Source organism: Sturnira hondurensis, unplaced genomic scaffold, assembly GCF_014824575.4.
Source record: "Sturnira hondurensis isolate 20B ecotype Veracruz unplaced genomic scaffold, ASM1482457v3 Scaffold0014384, whole genome shotgun sequence".
NCBI lineage: Eukaryota > Metazoa > Chordata > Mammalia > Chiroptera > Phyllostomidae > Sturnira > Sturnira hondurensis.
The window spans coordinates 28,085,170-28,105,844 of NW_028087015.1; the positions used below are offsets into that span (position 1 = coordinate 28,085,170).

General features: G+C 43.5%; 1 protein-coding gene across 6 annotated transcripts in view; it reads left to right on the forward strand.

The window, feature by feature from the left end:
• The window catches only part of TBC1D30 (TBC1 domain family member 30), an 82,706-nt gene that overhangs the window by 26,751 nt on the left and 35,280 nt on the right, over positions 1-20,675 (forward strand). For 3 of the 6 annotated variants that reach the window (XM_037063078.1, XM_037063080.1, XM_037063081.1), the window contains exons 1-3: positions 13,849-14,287; positions 17,538-17,599; positions 18,434-18,499. In XM_037063078.1, the coding sequence (XP_036918973.1) occupies positions 14,104-14,287; positions 17,538-17,599; positions 18,434-18,499 (312 nt within the window). In that variant the 5' untranslated portion in view covers positions 13,849-14,103. Of the gene's footprint in view, positions 1-13,848; positions 14,288-17,537; positions 17,600-18,433; positions 18,500-20,675 lie in introns of those variants that run through there. The other 3 variants (XM_037063076.1, XM_037063075.1, XM_037063077.1) reach the window with 1 other exon arrangement.

Consider the following 20,675-nt stretch of genomic DNA (forward strand, 5'->3'; position numbering starts at 1 on the left):
CCGTTGTGTCTAGAATTTCAAGAGTATCTCTTACCTGATAAGTAGAGCAAATATGTGATATTTGATCCTCATGTATTTTGGAAACTTGCCAGGAAAACTAAGCTAGTATTTGTACATTGCACAAATGTTAGTTAAAATAACTGTTCATAGACACATCTGCTCATTTCTCTCATAGTTGAGTTAAAAGCTCTTTTTTGTTGAGTGGGGAGGTGAGGTTCTCTTCTTGACGTGATGAGTTTATGATGTTACTTATTTTTTTAACAATATTTAAAACCAGTCATGTGCCCTGACTGGCCATCTAACTGGCAAACCTTTGGTTTGCAGGTCGATGCTCAATCCATTGAGCCACACCAGCCAGGGCTTAACATTTAATATCACAAATCTGGCTATTCACTCACATTTAGACTTTTTTTTTAGTGTTTATATATTTTTAGAGATGTGAGGGGGGAGGTGATGTTATTTATTTTTAATGTCACGTGCTGGGTGTCCAGTGTGCACAGAGCTCCATGTTAGCTGCGGGCCAGGGAGGGGAGCAATACAACGATGAATGAGACTTAGTCCCTGTGCTCAGAGGAGTTTATGATTTATTGAGAGGAAAAGGTTGCCTGTGAATAATTCAAGAGTATGGATGAATAGGTGTGGGAGTGGGAGGAGGGTGGTGCATGTAATACAGGTGTTAAGGCAGGTACCGTTTTTAAATGTCTGGTCAGCAGGACCCCAATCTGATGTTCTTTGTGTGTCATAGATGCAATTGAAAACCACATTTACTGAGTGCCTGCTGTGTATCGGGCCCTGTATGCTGTGGGACTTTTTTTTTGCTTGGAGTGCACACAGATTTATTGTAGTATTACTTAAAATAGTAAAACAAAACAAAACAAACCCAAACCATTAACTCAGGTGTTTTTTAATTTATTTTTTAACATTTTATTGATTTTGCTATTACAGTTGTCCTCATTTTTCCCCCTTTCCCCCACTCTCCCCAGCACCTCCCACTCCCTCAGGCCATCCACACACCGTTTTTCCTGTCCATGGGTCATGTGTTTAAGTTTTTTGGCTTCTCCATTTCCTATACTGTACTTTACATCCCCATGGCTATTCTGTAACTACCTATTTGTACTTCTCAATCCCCTCACCTCTTCCCCCATTTTCCCCTACACCCCTCCCATATGGCAATCCTCAAAATGCTCTTCGTATCCATGATTCTGTCTCTGTTTTTCTTGTTTGCTTAGTTTGTTTTTTAGATTCAATTGTTGATATGTTTATTGCCACTTTATTGTTCATAGTTTTGATCTTCTTTTTCTTTAATAAGTCCCTATAGCATTTCATATAATAATTGTTTGGTAATGATGGACCCCTTTAGTTTTTCCTTGTCTGGGAAGCTCTTTCTCTGCCCTTTCATTCTAAATGATAGCTTTGCTGGGTAGAGCAGTCTTGGCTGTAGGTCCCTGCTTTTCATGACTTTAAATATTTCTTGCTAATCCTTTCTAGCCAGCAAAGTGTCTTTTGAGAAATCAGCTGATAGTTTTATGAAGATTCCCCTGTAGGTAACTATTTTCTCTTGCTGCTTTTAATATTCTCTCTTTATCTTTAACTTTTGGCATGTTAATTATGATGTGTCTTGGGCTGGACCTCTTTGCATCCATCTTGTGTGGGACTCTCTGTGCTTCCAGGACTTGCATGTCTGTTTCCTTCACCAAATTAGGGAAGTTTTCTTTCATTATTTTTTTCAAATAGGTTTCCAGTTTATTTCTCTTCTTCTTCTGGCACCCTTGTGATGTAAATGTTAGATCACTTGACCACTTGAAGTTATCCCAGAGGCTGCTCATACCATCCTCATTTTTATGGATTCTTTTTTCTTGTTCTGATTGATTGTTTCTTGCTTCCTTATGTTACAGATCATTGACTGGATTCTTGGCTTCATCCACTCTACTGTTGATTCTCTATAAATTAGTTCTTTATTTCAATGAGTGTATTCTTTGTTTCTGACTGGATCTTTTCTATGCTGTTGAGGTTCTCTGTAAGTTCCTTGAGCATCTTATAACCAGTGTTTTGACCTCTGCATCTGATTGATGGCTTATCTCTGTTTTGTTTGGTTCTTTTTCTGGAGTTTTGTTCTGTTCTTTCATTTGGGCTATGTTTCTTTATATCCCCATTTTGACAGCTTCCCTGTGTTTGTTTCTATGTATTAGGTAGAGCTGCTTTGACTCTGTGTCTTGGTAGTGTGGCCTAATGTAGTAGGTGCCCTGTAGGGTCCTTAGTGGACAGCCTTCTCTATCACCCCAGCTGAGTACTCAGAGTGCTCCCTTTCGTGTGGGCTGAGGACAGTCTCCACAGAGTGTACTCAGTGGAGCCTTGATTGCTATTGGCAGATCAATGAGAAGGATTTACCCAGGCCAGTCAGCTGCAAGGACTGCCTGTGACCACTAACCATCAACCTTTGACCACCAGCTGATCCATGGAGGATTATCTGTGCAGGGGCAAGGTGGTGGTGCTCTGACATGGTCTGTAGTTGTCCACTGGGTGTGCAGGCTCTGGGGTTTCTTGGGGGGTATAGGGCAAGGTCAGCTCCCACCTGACTCCTTCCTGGGGCCACCCTGCCTGAGCTACAGAGCAATCTGAGATGGCTGCTACTTGCTCTGGGCCTGGAGATTCCCAGGCAAAACCAAGCTGTGACTCTAGGCTGGCTGCTGCTAGTGCCAGGCCTGGGGCTCACTGAGGCCAGCTGTTGCTTGTTTGATAGGATTTAGGGTGTTGTAAAGCAGGAGCCAAGACCAGCCATAGAACAGCAGCTTGGGTGAGTATGTTGGGTGGAGTGAAGTCTCAGGGGATCTCCAAGGCAGGGCAAACAGTGTTAGGTTGATTGAGTCTCAGATATGGCACCAGCTTTCAGGCTCTGTGGGCAGAAGTTTCAAAAAAAGGGACAGTGGCCTCTGTGGCTTCTGCTTGTCTTGATGTCAGACACTTCACCCTCCCCCTAAATGCCACTGGTGCCTTTCAAGCTGCTACCCCAGTGCTGGAGTTTAGAGGGTTTGAGTCTGAATAAGTTTGTGAGTGAGTTCTTTAAGGGGAACTATTTAAAAACTCCAAAAGTTTCTTCCACTGACTCAACCCCCACTGATTTTTGCAGCCAGAAGTTGTGGGGATTCATCTTCCTGGCACTGGAACTCCGGGCTGGAGGGCCTGGTATAGGGCTGGGACTCCTCACTCCTCAGATATCTTTCCAAAATTTTTATCCACATGGATGTGGGACCAGCCAGTTCACATGTGAGCTCCTCTTACCAGTGTAGAGGGGGTGTTTTTTTTATTCTGTAGACATACTTCCATTCAAATTGATTTCTGATAGTTCTGAGTGATGGTTGTTCTGTATTTGAGTTGTAATTGTGATGTATTGTGGGACGAGCTTAGCTATGTCTGCCTGTGCCACCAATCCTGACTGGAAATGGGACTTAATTTTTAAGTATTAGGAGACTTTAAAATTTCGAGAAATCAGATGTAACTTTTAAAAGACATAATCTATTCCCTCCCAAGGAGCTGGCATAGCTGATTGATACTGGCATCAGGCCAGATTGGCATACTGCCAGTGACATTCTGGTAAGCTGGGACTAAAGACAGTGGTAATTAAAAGTGCCAGCTTTGCTATATTAAGTACCTGAGAATACTAGGCCGCACTTATATTGCTTGTAGAAGAGAAGGAACACATGGAAAGTATATTTATTAAGAGCTTTCTGCCTCCGTAGGAGTCTATTACCAAAACTCCAGGTTGAATTTCAGAAACTAGACGCACATATGACCGCTCCCAGAGGCACACTGGTGGACTCCTGTGTCTTTACGTAGGTAAAGATCAAGGTGAATGTAATTCACCAGAGATGCTACCCTTTAAAACATTGAGTCCTGTATTGCCTAACATACTGTAAAATTTCTCTTACCCCAAGGATCTGTCACCCATATAATTCAGGAAACATGGGCTTTCCTTTTAATGTAGTTCCTAACATGACCTGAAATTACTTTTTATTTCCTGTCTTGGAGTTTTACACAGTGAGAATAATGATGTGAAGATAATGTAAGATTCTTTTTTTTAAAATTTTAACTTGTTTGAGAGAGGGAAAGGGAAGGAGAAACAGAGGGAGAGAAACATGGATGTGAGAGAGAAATATTGATTGGTTGCCTCTTGCTTGCACCCCAACTGGGGAGTGAACCCACAACCTAGGCGTGTGCCCTGACCAGGAATTCAACCCGCAACCTTTCTTTTTGCGGGATGATGCCTGACCAACTGAGCCACACCAGCCTGGGCTAAGATTCTTAATAAATATATAGAAATTCAATTTGTTCAGAATATACTTTTAAAGTCAAAAAAGTACAATGATACATTTAAAAGTTCTTAAGAATTAAAGTTCTTTTTTGTTTAACTTCAGTTTACCTGAAAAATATAACAACCCAAACTGTATTCTCCAAGCATTATAGTTGCCCAAGATGTTTATTGGAGTGAGAAATTCTTCTAGAGTAAAAGACTCTGAATATCTGTTAAATTGACCCCAGACGATCAGTGTTGGAAGCATTTTACTGGTGTTGGTAGGTGAACCTCACCTCATTTCAAATGTCCTTTCATTTCACGGCACTCCTGACTGCGGAGCTTTCAGCCTTCCCCTGAGAATTCCAAAGAACAGGACACCGAAGATCTCCTAAAATTCTGTGTTTGATTATAGTGCATTCTTAAGATTTTATTTATTTATTTTTAGAGAGAGGGGAAGGAAGGGAGAATGAAAGGGAGAGAAACATAGATTGGCTGCCTCTTGCACGTCCCCAACCGGGGGCCTGGCCCGCAACCCAGGCATGTGGCCTGCTGGGAATTGAAACAGTGACCTTTTGGTTATTAGGCTGGCGCTCAATCCACTGAGTCATACCAGCCAGGGTGGTACATTTCTAAATTTTGCTGCTGTCTACCTCTCTGTAACTCCTATTCAGCTGTTCTGATTTAGCCCTTTGGAGTAAACATGGAGCTAGCCTCAAAATTCCTCCCAGTGACTGAGGATACCAGGGTAAGAACAAGAGGAGTGATGAGGACCTCAGGGCTGTTTTGGCCCGTCAGACTCTCCCTGTGGGTCAGGTCCTGGGTCCTCTGCTGGGCTGCCTTCTGGGTAGACTGATAACAGGGCCATCTTAACCTTTATCTTGTATAGTAACAACAAATATTAAGAAAAGGAGGACACTCAAAAATAAATGTGATGAGAGACTCTTTTGTACCAGTATTGTCCTTGAGTCTTGATTAGCATTATGTCATTTATTGCTTAAACTAACTCAAAAAATATATTGTTCATTCTAAAGAAGAGGAATCTGAAACCCATAAATTAAGTAACTTGCCCGGTGAGATAGAGCAATAAGTATGTTTGTTACGGCTCAACCTTTGGGGCCCGCCCCTATAGCCAGCACTTTTCGGTACCCACTTTGGCACATTGCCCCCTGGAGGGCCTTATGGTGACTGCATATTTTCACACACTATCTCATCAGTCCCTACATTCCGTCTTCTCTTCTGAAGGAACCCAGCCGAGAGATCTCTGGCTCCCAGGTCACCCAAGCTAATATTAATGTGGACTCTCATCTTGCCCCTCTTCCTGATGTTCATCTTTTCTCGCCATTAAAATTAAGCAGGATCACTCTTCTTCTCCTGGACTTGAGGTCTATCCAGAAAGTATCCAGCCACATAGTATGAAAAATAGAGACGTTTCCTGAAAAGACACAAAATACAAGAAACATTGTATGTAGGATGGTGGTGCCTCTGTCCCCTTCAGAGTAGGCACCTTGGGACCTCACATAGCTCTCCCAATTGCCATTAGCTGCCCAGTTGTATTTTCCTGAATCTCATTGGTGATCTGAAATCTCTTCTCTATCAAAGGTGACTTTAGTTTTGGGAAAAGCCAGACGTCATGGGGCAACAAATCTGGTCTGTAGATTTGTTGTGGCTGAGTCACCTGGGTGATTTGATGTGTCACTAAAAAACTCTGCACGAGACGTGACGCATGAGCAGGAGCATTGTTGTAATGAAGCTGCCAATCACCAGTTGCCCGTAGCTGTGGCCTCTGAATCATCCAAATGGTTTCCTTTTCTAGAGGAATGTTCACACTTAGGTCAAAATTTGATGCAGATTTGTAGTTCTACTCAGTCATTTTGAATGCTACAGCCACACAGTACACATGCTCACTCAATGGCATCTTCCACCTCCACTGACTAGTACAGTGAAGTCGTCATTGTTCACACATGTGCATTCCAGCGCACTCTCCTTGGCTGCCAGGTTACACTGATGTCACTCAAACCATTCTCATTGTATTCACAATAGCTGGATTTTTTCCTGGAAGACCTCATATATTTCTAAGCCAAACTAATCTGCATCAATAGTTACAAGAAATCTGTCCTTTCATATCCCTCAACAGGGTCAAAAAGAATCTTAGAATAGCTTGGAGTCAAAGGTTGGGAAATCTAAGCTAAGTAGTTCATCATAACCAAGCTAAACACTGATTTCACCCTCAAGTGATGGGTCCTCCAGTGACACTCACTCCTCATGTGGGAGTAAAGTTTGATGGTGAGTACCACAAATACAAGAAGCACAAAGAGGAGATTTGTCCTTGGCCTGCTTTCAGGTGAAATTTAATACTTCAGTGAAATAAAGCCCAGGGAAGTCACTGGGATAGACAGTACTCAGGAGGAGGTAGAGATAGTGGTATCCTTCCAAGGACTCACATAGTGTGTAAATGGGCCTCTCACACTGTTCTGTCACTGCTCACTTGTCTCCCCTCAGTGCACTGTAAGCTCCTTGAGGGTAGAGAATGTACTGAACTCACGCTTTTATTCGGCCGTACGTAGCACAATGCCTTTTCTGCAGCAGCTGATGAATGAATGAATAAATAAAAGCAATATAAAGCTGTCTTTATGTGGTTAACATGAGCCTACCTCAAGTGATGTTGAATCAGTTTCAGTTTTTTTGAGGCAAGAAAATACTTTACAGAAAATAACAAGCTTCCCTGGCTGGTGTAGCTCAGTGGATTGAGCATGGGCCTGTGAACCAAACAACCACGGTTCGATTTCCAGTCAGGGCACATGCCTGGGTTGCAGGCCAGTTCCCAGCAGGGGACACATGAGAGGTAATCATACATTGATATTTCTCTCCCTCTCGCCTCCCCTTCCCGTCTGAGGATAAATAAATAATTTTTTTAAAAAGAAAATAACAAGCCAAGGAGACCATATGATGAGTTCTAAAATCTTGAGTTACCGTATCTACGAGTTTCAGGTTACATGGACCTGGCTGCAGGGCCTTAAGTACATTTCTGGTGTAGTACTCTAAAGTGGGGCCTTCACTCCAGCTGTGAATTAAATTGTATAAGTTTTTAACCTGGAAAATTTCTGGTCTGTATATAAAGCTGGTTATTCTTAAAACACTTCACCCAAAATACTTGACTGTGGTCGGGAAGAATTTTAGGGGTGGTCTTATTTTTGAAAATATTTGATTAAAGGGGATGGTCCTGAGAGAGTGTAAACAGGGACTATCAGGAGGGAAAAGAAGGTGCTGAGCAGGATTTGGTGTTGGAATTTCAAAGCCTCTGTGTTCCATGCTTGACAGCATCCTTTCTCTGAGATAAACAAATACAAAAGGCACACCTGATTGTCTTCAAGGAGGCTGGCATTTAAATAGAGAAACAGGTTTTTATGACTTAGAAGAGAAAACCATACAATAAGAAAATAAAATGTCCCATGTAATGTACGTAATGCGATGTGTCAGGTAATTGTAAGGCTTTCCCCCCCGTCCCCCGCAATTTCTTTCTGCTGCCCTGACTCTGCGTCTCTTTCATGAGGGGAAAATGGTTATGATGCTTGTCACCATGAGCTCATAGTGTGTGGGCTTTGTCCTGGATAATGAGTTGGAGGAACTGCTTATTAAGGTCCTACTTTGAGGGGTGAGGAGAATGTTGACTTCTTAGGGTGCTGGCCAGTTACAGTTGCTTTCAGTATTTGCTCACAGATCTTCAGATGTTGTGGGGAGAGCAGGGAGGAGAACAGTGGTTTTTATGTCACCAGACCCCTCCCAATCTGTTAGCAAGTGCACAGAGATGCACCGATCCCTGCCCAATGGGAGCCAGACAGCCTGAGACCTGGTGTCTGGTCGGACCCCTGCTGACTCGGAGCCTCGGGGCTGGTGCACAGCTGACTGCCGGGAGCTGCAGCAGAAGGACGAGTTCCAGGCCCACTTTCCGGGGCAGGCCAGCTCCCTGGGCTTGCTTTTCCCTCCTCCCAGCAGGCTTCGGGACCTTTTTCTCTTGGTAATTGTCACCACTGGTTCTGCTCTGTCCCTGAAGATAAGCACGTAGGCCCTTTTTATTTTAAGATTTTACTGTTAAACAAAAATAGCAGCATTAGGAAATCGCGGAAGTCTCAGGCCTGATTCCCTTCTGGGAGCCCTTGGGACATAGCTGTTATTTCTTATGCAGGACTTTCCTTCTCTTCTGGCTGCTCCCAACCCCTTTCCCCGTGAAAGGAGTAGTTGGCTTTCCGAGAATCCCAGTCCCAGCACGTGGGACCCAAGACTCCCACTTCCCTGTTTCCGCCTGGAAGCCGGCAGGTGTTCCATGGGGACTGGACTCGGACACGTTCAGGGCGTTTTCTCTCAGCGCTCATTCTCTCTGGCAGTCCACGTAACAGACTTGCATCCAACGTGAAGTTTTCCTTGAGCCTTCTTTTACCCCAAGTCACAATTGTTTGGGACCATGCCAAGGTGATTTGCCCAAACGTGAATGCACATAAATTATTTGATTAGGAAAAATCACTTGATTAGTAAAGAGTGGTGGTGGGTTGGCTTGGTGGGAAACCTCACCGGTAGTGATCCCCCAGCAAAGTCTGCGCCGGCATCGTTCCCTCTGCGAGTGGGCTTCAGATGACATCTTCTGCTTTTTGAGAAACAGTGTTCCAGACATGAATAAGAAACCATGAGTCATACAATAAATAAATATAATTGTAGGCTTGTGCCATGGCTGCTTTTAGAGCATTGTATTTTATTGCTCACTTAATTATCTGTTTGCTGTAAAAGTTGGCAGTCTTGGTTTTCCTCTCCAATGTAAACAAAATAATATTATTTAATCCCCTGGCTAGTTATTGCTATAATAGTAGGAACTCTTTCTTTTTTTAATGAACAGATGATTTAGAGTCTCAGAGGTAGGAAAAGTGAGCCAGCTGGGCCTAGGCTCAGGAAACAGGTTACAGAGGCAAAAGGGGGGCCCTTGGAGCTTAGGAGAGAGAAAGGTAAAGGTAACACACCTGGGGAGAGTGCAGAGCGGGAGAGGAAAGATGCGGGCATGCTCCGGGGAGGTAGAGCTGCTAGTAGAAACGTTGTTTTATTTAAAAAATATTTTTAGAAATATTTTTATTTGTTTTTAGAGGCAGGGAAAGGGGGAGAGAGAGAAAGAAAGGGAGAGAAACATTGGTGTGTGAAACATTGGTTGGTTGCTTCTTGGACACCTTCCAAAGGTGGCAACCTAGCCCACAACCCAGGCATGTGCCCTGACAGGGAATTGAACCAGTGACTTTCAGTTTGCAGGACACCACCCAACCCACTCAGCCACACCAGTCAGGGTGCCAGTAGAAACTCTTAGAATTTTTTTTTTTTTTTGCTGGTTTCCACTTCTGTGTAGTTTAGAATGGGAAGTTTTTAAGGAAGTATGTATGTATGTGTATATGTTTGTATGTATTTAAAAGAAAAAAACCAGTTATTCTTGTACTAAATCTGAGGTGAGATGAGCATAGTGCGCATGGAGTCTGAGCCAGGGGGACCAGATGGTCTGAGTGGCACATGTCAGCCAGCCCTGGGAGCTGGACGTCCTTCTCTGCACTCCAGAGGCAAGGTTGCAGAGCAGAGGGCATTTCTCCTTCTGTTGGCTGGCAAGGCTGTCTTTCCTGCCGGCCCAGTGCTGGCACACTGAGCATGAATAGACTCTCTTGTTAAAATAGAACACAAAACCCTCTAAGGTTTGAGCAGATGAGAGCTTGGGAAGACGAGACTGTACATGCAGACACCAGCTTGTTCTCCTGCAGTTCCCCACTCCTCCCAGTTTTCTCCCTTTGAGTCTGGGTGTTTATTACCCTCTTCACCCCAGGGGCCTGTTGTGCCCTCGGAAAAATTGGCCAAAGCCAGACATCAGATTTCTTTTTTGTTCTCAGCATAGGTGAGATGGGCTAGAAGAGTGAATGGCCATCTTCTTAAAATTAAGAGAAAGCTAAAGGAAAACAAATGTACTGAAACTATAAAATCAGCAAGCTGATGAAGGATAGATTTCTCTGTGTGAGCGTGGTGTGAGACCTAAGCCGCTCGGTTAAACGTGACCAAGGAAAACAACGACTTCACCTTCTAAAGTGATGAGGCAGAGTACTGCCTTTTTCAAAGCATCGGTGCCTCCGGCAGTCGTAACAGACTAGTTTACATGTGCCTTATCTTCCTGGCTTATTTTTACAGATGACTAATCTTGCTTTAAGATTCTTATATATGAAATACATATTTCATGCTTGGAGTGGTAACATTTCTGACATTGTCTTCAAATTCTGGGGGCATGTCACCAAGCCCAGAATGTACTGATTACAAACTAAGCGTGCCAAAATCGTAAGAGTGACTTCTTTTTTCAGCTCTTCCAGAGCATCATTAGGAATACACTTTAAAATATTCAGCACTTTTCAATCAATAACAGCCATTATTTTTGATGCAAAAATTGTTCTGACTTTGGCCAAGAGAAGCCTATTGGTGGGGCTCCTGTGCCCTTTCGAGGTGCTCCCATTAGTGTTGGAGCACTGCCGTCCTCTCTGAGCTCATCAGGATATTTCGGGCTCATCTTGTACTTTCTCTGGCCCAGGTCTGGGATCAGTCACACCTCAAAGAAGCCCTGGGTTCCTTTTAGTGGAGAATTGTTTTTAGAGACCACAGCCTGGGTGCTGGGTGTGTTCATAGATGCTGGGTCATCCTTACTTCTAAACCTATTCCATGGATGCATGTATTTTGGAAAAGAAAAAAAATGTTTGGAAAAGAAAAAAAATGAGTTCATACTAGTATTTCCAACTTAAGTGTACTATTGCAGGATTTAAGAAAAGCTTTTTTTTGTATGCTTGTATTTTCTGTTACACTGAAAACATCTTGGTTCCTCTTGACATTACCATAATTATGTATTTGCTTTATCTATAGTATATATAAGAATTTAAAAAATAATACCAACATTACTAATGACAATAAAGGTACTGAATAAAATGTAAGATTTTGTTGTAGCATTATTTGCTTTGGAATCACCATTCACATTTTGTCAGAATTTTGTATTTAAAAGTAACTTATTTATTTTTTCTGTATTCTTATGCCATCAAAGAGATATTCCATTAAGTTCATTTGTTTCCATTCATTTCCAGTTTGGGGGGGGTTAAATTTAATTTATTAATATTATTAATGTAATGAGTCAAAACTATGTAAGACACATTCAGAGAAGCCTAAGTTTTCATTCCTTTCTCTTCCACACTGTTCTCTCCCACATACATATTCTTTTTTATTACATTTTATTTTTCAATTACAGTTTACACTCGACATTATTTTGTGTTAGTTTCAGGTGTACAGCATAGTGGTTCATCATATACTTTACAAAGTGGTCCCGATTTCAAGTACCCACCTGGCACTATACATAGTCCTTACAATATTATTGACTATATTCTTTATGCTGTACTTTACATCCATGTGATTATTTGTAACTACCAATCTGTATTTCTTAATTCCTTCACCTTTTTCACCCAGTCCCTCAACTTCCCTCCCATCTGGCAACCGCCAGTCTGTTCTCTGTTCTATGAGTCTGTTTCTATAATACTTTGTTCATTTATTTTGTTCTTTAGATTCTAAATATAAGTGAAATCACATGGTATTTGTTTTGCTCTGTCTGGCTTATTTCACTTAGCACAATACCCTCTAGGTCCATGCATAATGCTGCAAATGGTAAGATTTCATTCTTTTTTATAGCAGAGTAACATTGCATTGTATATGTGTACCACAGCTCTTTCATCCACTCGTCTATTGATGGGAACTTGGGTTGCTTGCATATCTTGGCTGCTGTAAATGGTGCTGCAGTGGACACGGGTGTATATATTATTTCAAATTAGTGTTTTGGCTTTCTCTGTGTATATACCAATGGAATTCCTGATTCCTAAGGCAGTTCCATTTTTAATTTTTCGAGGAAACTCCATACTGTTCTCCACAATGTCTGTACCACTTTGCATTCCCACCAACAGTTCACTAGAGTTCTCTTTTCTCCACATTCTTGCCAATAGTTGTTGTTTGTTGAGTTATGGATGGTGGCCATTCTGATAGGAGTGAGGAGATATCTCATTGTGATTTTAATTTGCATTTCTATGATGATTAGTGACATTGAGCATCTTTTCCTATGTCTGTTGGTCATCTGTATGTCTTCTTTGGAGAAGTGTCTATTTAGGTCCTCTGCCCGTTTTTAAATTGCATTGTTTGGTCTTGAGTTGTATGAGTTCTTTATAAATTTTGGATATTAATTCCTCATCCAATGTATGCCACATAAACAGCCTTTAGTTTTTGGTTTTCCACCTAGTGTTCCTTTTCTAAATGTAAACAAAGATATGTTTGTATTCTGCCCCACAGCCTGTCTTTCCTTATTCTTCATGCATTTTTAGGATTACTATTCCACTGGTGAATGACATAGTTTGGGATTGAGTTTTTTAAAAAACAGTAATGATAGCAAATAGTTCTGAACTACTGAATCAGATCTCTAGATGGAAAAATGAGGAAGCACTTAAAATTGCTTTTAATTGGGAACACTTTTTTTTTCTTTGCATTTCAACTTGGGAATTTTCAGTTTTTAAATATATTTTATTGATTGTGCTAAGTTGTCCCATTTCCCCCATTTATTCCCCTCTGCCCTGTACCCCACCCCCACCTGTATACCCCTTATTCATGTCCATGGGTCATACATATAAGTTCTTTGGCTTCTCCATTTCCTATACTATTCTTAACTGCCCCCTGTCTATTTTGTACCTACCATTTATGCTTATTCTCTGTGCCTTTCCCCCCTCTCCTTCCCTCTCATTCCCCCACTGATAACCCTCCATGTGATCTCCATTTCTGTGATTTTGTTCCTGTTCTAGTTCTTTGCTTAGTTTCTTTTTGTTTTTGAGTTTTTAGGTTCAGTTGTTGATAGTTGTGAGCTTGTTGTCCTTTTACTGTTCATAGTTTTTATCTTCTTTTTTTTAGATAAGCCCCTTTATCTCTTTCATATAATAAGGGCTTGGTGATGATGCTTCTTTTTTTTTTTCCTTGAAGAGCACACTTCCAAGGTAAACCACCAGTATTATCACTGGTGGTATTTTTCTGTGCTCACCAAGCCTCTCAAACTGCCAGGAAAGAGTTCAACACAGTTTGGGGTGGAGCTTGGGCTTTGCCAAGTGCCAGTCGCTGGCTGACCGCCCCTTCCTGCCTGCTCAGATGAAGTGGGCATGTGCATCTCACTGGTGGTGTTCCTCATGTGAGACTCGCTTCCTTTGGTGTCCTCGTCATCCTCTCTCAGACCTTGCAAGTAGCGTGGAAATCTCCTAGCTGCTTCTGGTTCCCCAGTACAGTTGCTCACCTGCCGGCTCCGGGTTCTGGGCTCTGCAGCTCGGCTGCTCCTGGGTCCCTGTGCTGGAAGCGGGATAAGTGTTGAGAGCAGGATGGGCGCTTGGGAGTTACAGCTGCCCCGCCTTCGCACGGTGATGCCGGGATTGGGGGCTGGAGCGCGCCTTCGTCTCCAGCGTGCTCGCTCGCTGGCTCGAGCCCGCCCTTCTCCCCGCCCCAAGCCCTCTCCTGCCTCAGCCGAGCAACTCCGCAGTGCAGATGCCCGCTGGCTGCCCGCGCTCGCTGGGTGCTTCCAGCTCCGGTGGGGACTTGCAGGTGCCCTCGACTCCCGAGTGCTGGCCGCACTCTCGTTGTTCCCAAGCGACCCTCGACTGAGCTGACTCTCAGAGGCCCCCTGGGAAGCCTCTACACCGGTGGGACAGGGGGTATCTAGGTGGACGGTGGCTGCACCGGAGCCCGGGCGCTCCCGGATGCGGCAGGAGAAACTAACCGGCTCCCTAAGGCGAGGCGGGAGATGCCTGAAGCGGCAGGGTGGCGGCGGTGGAGGCAGCAGCGGCAGCGGCGGCGGCGTGGGCACCATCCTGAGCAATGTGCTCAAGAAGCGCAGCTGCATTTCCCGGACCGCTCCCCGGCTGCTCTGCACTCTGGAGCCGGGTGAGGACCGGGAGCTGCAGACCGGGCGCTGGAAAGTAGTGCGGCGCCCCGGGAGTGGGGCTGCTCCCGTCTCTACCTCGGCTGTACTGCACCTAGGCCGGAGAGCGTGCTCGGCCGCCGGGTGCTGGGTACCGAGGTTTGGCGCGGGTGGGGTTGGGTCAGCCTGGGAGGGCCGATCGCAGACCAGACGAGGCCCTGGGCGGAGGCAGCGGCCTCCCCAGGCACGGAGGACCCGCGCTCGGCTCTGCCGCCTGCCAGCGGGTCCCCAACCCCGCGGCCTGTGCATAGTCCAGCCCTGCTTGTTCCTGGAGCTGGGGGAGTGCTGGTGCCTGCCGGGGCCATCAGAGGCTGCGTAACCAATTGTGCACCAGGCTCCCAAGAAGCCAGACCTTGAAAGAGGTGTGTGAGGCAGAGGAAGGCACAGGTTTGATACTTTGGGTCTGAGAGGAAGGCAGTGGCTGCAGTGGAAAAATCGGGTGCATTTTGCTGAGGGTTCTCTTTGGTGAGTGGCGGGTCCACTCGCCTGGAGCCTCTAACGTGTGTCCTGGTCTGGAGCTGGCCGGAAACAGTTCCACAGCCTAGAGATCCTTTCTTACAGATAAAGTCCGGGATCGCACCTGGTCGTGCTGGGCAAGGCTCCCCCCCCCTTTTTTTTTTCCTCATCTGTGTTTACACATCCCTGCTTCCCTAGGCTACATAACTCTGCCTCTGCTCCACCCTCCGGCATCTCTCCCTGGGGTTTTATGAGCCCGGCCCTGACGTGGTAGCCTGGGCGCACAGGGAGCCAGCCGTACTCGCACCGACGCTTGGCGCTCATCTGTTCCCTGAGTGGCACCAGCTGGGTACCAGGCGAGTTTGACCTCCCTCATCCCCAGCCTCCCAGTGCCTCCGGGGACCTGCGGTCCTGAGGCTGCCGGGGAGACTGCCAAGGCGCAGACCCCTAAAGGGCGGAACGAGTGGCTGCGTTTTCGAACCTCGTGGTTTCTTTGTTTTTCTCCTCAAGGAAGTGTCTAGTTAAAGAGACTGTAGCATTTATTCACCGTCTTACTTTACCCTTAAAGGAAAAAAATCTCCTTCCCACGTTAAAAGTGTTTTGTATTTCTGAACCTGGAATAGCCGTGATCATCAGATAAACCTCCTCCCCGCCCTTATCCGGTTCGCGGGAGAGGTGAAAATGACCTGATTTCAGCTTTTGCATACAGGCGGCGAATGTTCAATCCTAGTTCAGTCCTGTGACTCATTTTTGATCATGAGAAAATAGTTGTGGTTTTGACGAACCAATCCAGCTGGGTTTCAGCGCCGCAAGGCAATCGGCAGGACGCCCGGCAGGGGCTGTGAAAACAACCCGGGAGCACATTCGGTAATACCTACAGGGAGTTCGGGGCTTTTAGGTCGGTAGATATAATTCAGTGCGGCACCAGATTTCCTGGTCTTTGTTAGAATACTGCGAATGTCACGACTGCGCGCTCCTGCATTCAGCACCCGGGGTCTGGACAGCGACCTCAAGCCTGGTGTGTCTCATTGAGCCTTCCACCCTGCGCTCCAGCCGGAGGCGCTCTTGTGCCCTTTGTGCCCTGGCTCAGCACTGGGGCCGCGGCTTCGTTTAGACCAACTCAGAGAGATGAGAATCCGTGGGAATACTTAATACGTATTCGGAAAGACAATGTTATCTGTCTAGGCAGAGTATGGTTTTGAGCCTGGAGCTTTGAAAATAAATATCTTAGGAGTCTCTACAACAACCTGACTTGAGAAATTTAGGACCAACTCACGTACCCACAGTCCCTTCTGGGACTCCGAGAAGGGCATCTGCTTACTCTCAAGGGCTTGGGCAAGTCAGACACCTCTCCAGCTTGTGGACTCTGTGTTTTTAAAAAGACAAGTTCACTTTATTACTATAATTTCGCAAATTTTGAAGATTGTACCTATCTACATACCAGCCCTAAGTAGTCATGAAGAGGTTTTCAATATGCCTACTGTACAATCAACATCTTAGAAGTAAAAATGTCATCGTAAATGACAGTTACAAATTGTAAAACCGAATGGTATTGCTAATATTTGGCATATCTTGATCCTTAAATTTTTAATAATACATCTTAAAAGATGACTTAAAATGCAATTTCATTGATTTTGTAATTGCAAGAAAAGAATATATAGCATTTTTATATTTGATTGTTCTATTTTAAACCAGAATTTAAGTGGGAATAAAATTGTGTTTAATTTCACCTCAATAACAACAGAATATCTAGTGTGGAATTCTGAATAAAAGCCCAATATAAATATTAAGCATATAGTCTTTATGTAGTCTCCTGTTTGTTTGCTTCTATAGATTTGGGATTTGAAAAAAGAACTTTATCTAAAGTTTTAGATAACTTAGCATTAGAACTCAGTTATATTTTTAGCTTGTAGTTTATAATTAAACATACAGATTTTATCTCCAATAACTAAGTCCATCAAAACAGAATTTAAAAACATATGAAAATCTCCAAGTAGAATCATTAAGGATTCCATAAGTGGGAAGGCAATGACACCATTTTTATAACTTTTTTTTTTCTTCAATGTATGGTTGCCTCTCATGTGTCCCCTGCTGGGAACTGGCTTGCAACCCAGGCATATGCCCTGACTGGGAATTGAACCGTGATCCTTTGGTATGCAGGATCCACTGCATTGTAGCTCAATCCACTGAGCCACACCAGCCAGGGCTATTTTTATAACTTTTAATATTCCACTGAAATTTCCCTAATAGCCTTAATCCACTCAAGTGTCTTAGAAAATAAGTTCTGTAAGTAGAGAATTCTCTTCCTAAGCTTCATAAATATTAATTGTACCATGGTAGGTGATTTACACTTAATCATCACAACTGTCTACAGAGGTAGATTATTATGCTAGTTTTAATGATAAAGAATGGAGACCAAGACATGTTAAATCATTTGACTCCAGGAACCAATGTTGAATGGAGGTTTCTATGACTCCAGGCCTGTGAGGAATTGTTTTTTTGGTTTTTTTTGTTGGCACTACTCCAGACAACTGTGGAAACCACCATCTTTCATGAAAAGCTCCATTCTGTTGCCATAAGATATTTTTTTATTTTAACAACTAGTATTCTTTTTCTTTAATAAAACTGACTAAAATTTAGTAAAAGAAAATGTTTTAAAAATTTCATTATGATTCAGTAGAATCAGGTTAATTTTTACTTTTATTTTTTATATAGTTTATTTTCTCCCCAAATAACAGTTATATGTTTTTATTTTAGGAGTTGACACAAAGTTGAAGTTCACTCTTGAGCCATCTTTAGGTCAAAATGGTTTTCAGCAGGTAACTTTGTTTTTGGTTTCAATGACACTCTTATTTTGGGGAATCCACAGGATATGAACTGAGATATACTCTCATAAGTACTGCATGCTAACCAATTGCACCACTGGTGCTTCCTGAGATATATTCTCAATGTAGAAAAACTTTAATAAGCATAAGAAGACAAGTCAGTTTTTAAAATGTAGATAAAATAGCCTATGAAGCTGCAAGTGGCTTGAGTTTATGCTATTTTGTACTTTCTTTTTTAAAAAAATGTATTTAGTTATTTTTAGAGAGGGGGGAAGGGAAGGAGAAAGAGAGGGAGGAAAACATCAATGTGTGGTTGCTTCTTGCTCATCCCCTACTGGAGACCTGGCCCTCAACCCAGGCATGTACCTTGGCTGGGAATTGAACCAGCAGCCCTTTGGTTTCTGTTCCAGTGCTCAATCCACTGAGCCACACCAGCCAGGGCTATTTTGTACTTTCTATTAATATTGTAAATATGAAAAAAAATTCCATGAAAACTTTTGTACTTTCTATTAATGTTGTAAGTGTGAAAAAATTTCTATAACTGAAATCTATTATTCTGAATCCATAATACATGTTTTGGTTTCTGAACCAGTGCTTCCCAATTATTGAGTATGCTACAGATGGATCACAGGTGTGTTAACTGTGGCCCAGGTCGGGCTCAGGGCAGTTGTGGTCCTCAGACCAGTCACATATGGCTGAAAGAAGCTTGACTGCTACCCCAGTGTGCTGTACCAATTTTACACTCTACAGATGTCAAGATGGAAAAAAGGTGGAAGTGCCCACATGGGTCAATATATCACTCTGCCAGTCTTTCTTCTTTGTTCCTAGTGGTACGATGCTCTCAAGGCGGTTGCCAGACTGTCAACAGGAATCCCAAAGGAATGGAGGAGGAAGGTAAGGGGGGTTCGTAGGGCTAAAATACAAAAGGACCATCACTCTGTCCCTCTTTAAAGTCTCCGGAATGTCAAAAATGATATTCTAGATTTAGTCATTTGAAACATGTCTCTCTTCATCATTCATTCATTCATTCATTCACTCACTATTTATTGATTATCTATTCTGTGCCAGGTACTGTCTTAGGTACTGAGAATACAGCAGTGGGGAAAAAAAAAAGACCAAAATGTTTGTCCTTCTGGAGCCTACAATGAATGAAGTACCAGATATGTCAGATGGTAATAAGTACCATGGATAAAAATAGAGCAGAGAAATAAATGAAAGTGTGGGGAAATGGGGATATGGAGGTGGAATTTTAAATAGCAAAGTGACATTTCAGTAGGCCCTTGCAGGAGGCGAGCAGTGGGCCCTGCAGCTACCCTGGGGGAAGAGTACTCCGGAGAACACTCAGGTGGGAGCATCTCAGGAGTAATACAAGCAAAAGCAAGAGGATGGGATGGCTGAAGCACAGTGGAAAAAGGGGAAGCAATAGGGGAGAGGGTCACAGAGGTAATGCTATGGGGTTAGGAGGATGGCAGATCATAGGTCATAGTAGGACTTTGCCTGGTGTGAGAAGCATTGGGTAGTTTTGAGCAGGGGAGTTAAATGATACAGCTTATATTTTATTTTATTTTACTTACTTATTTTTAGGACTTTGTTTATTTTTAGACAGAGGGGAAGGGAGGGTGAAAGAGAGGGAGAAAAACATTAATGTGTGGTTTCCTCTCACATGGCCCCCACTGGGGACCTGGCCTGCAACCCAGGCATGTGCCCTGACTGCGAATTGAACTAGCAACCCTTTGGTTCACAGCCTGTGCTCAATCCACTGAGCTATGCCAGCCAGGGTGATACAGCTTATATTTTAAATGGGCCACTCTGGCTACTAAGTTGAGAATATGAGGGACAAGGACAGAAGTGGGTGACCAGTAGAAGGCTTGCAATAATTTAGGCAAGAGATGGATCAGGGTTGTGGTAGTGGAGATGGAGAGAAGGGGTTATATGCTAGATATATTTTCAAGGCTGAGTTGACATGAGTTCTTGTTGGATCGAATATGAGGTAACAGGGATGGCAACGGTGACTTAACGATTTTGACCTGAGCTGCTGGAAGGGAACAGTTACTATTTACTCAGATGGGAGGAGCAGATGTGTATGTATGTATGTATGTATGTGTAGTTAACTTGGTGGGGGATTAAATGATTGGCTTGGGTCTGTTAAGGTTGAGATCCCTATTAGGTACCTAAGTTGAAGGTGTCAAGTGGGCATTTGGACGTATGATTCTGATGCTTAGGAGAGAAGTCCCACTGGAGATGTGGATCAGTGATAGCCCTGCTAAATGAGGCTCAAATACCAAAACTTGAAGTGCTCTCTTATTATATCAATTTATAAACCTAGTCTAATACTCCTAGAATTTGAACAATTGGGGGTCCTCAAAATATACGTTAAAGCTTATGAAATACATCTCGAAGAAACAGCTTTTTAGGATGAGATAATGAAAGGAGTAAAAATACACAGTGACTCTTTTTAAGAAGTTATTCGTTATGGGAGCTTATGTGTCATTTGTGTGTGTGTGAGAGGGATGAGACCACTTCCTTCACAGGCCCTTTCTCTGTGAATGACCAGGCAGCTATTGGCCAAGTATGGAGAGCAATTCAGAGCCAGGTAGAACATGCTCAACACGTAATACAGGTAATTCAATGAACTGAAATAAAATTTTAAAAAATTTTAACAGTATCCCTAATATCAGGATCATTGCTTGGTACATAGTGGGAACTCAGTAACTGTTAATTGAAAGAACACATGAAAGGCCCTAGTGGTTTAATTCAGTACAGTGTACACTTCAACGAGACTCTTCTGGATTTCTACATGTGAGCTAGGAACAGTTCCCATTCTCTCTCTCTTTTTAAAGGTTTTATTTGTTTATTTATTTTTAGAGGGAGAAGTAGGGAAGGAGAAAGAGAGGGAGAGAAACATCCATGTGTGGTTGCCTCTTGTGTGCCCCCCACTGGACACCCGGCCTGCAACCCAGGCATGTGCCCTGACTGGGAATCAAACCAGTGACCCTTTGGTTCACAGCCCATGCTGAGCCCTTCGAGCTGCACCAGCCAGGGCATGTTCCCATTTTCTTGTTGGATGCAA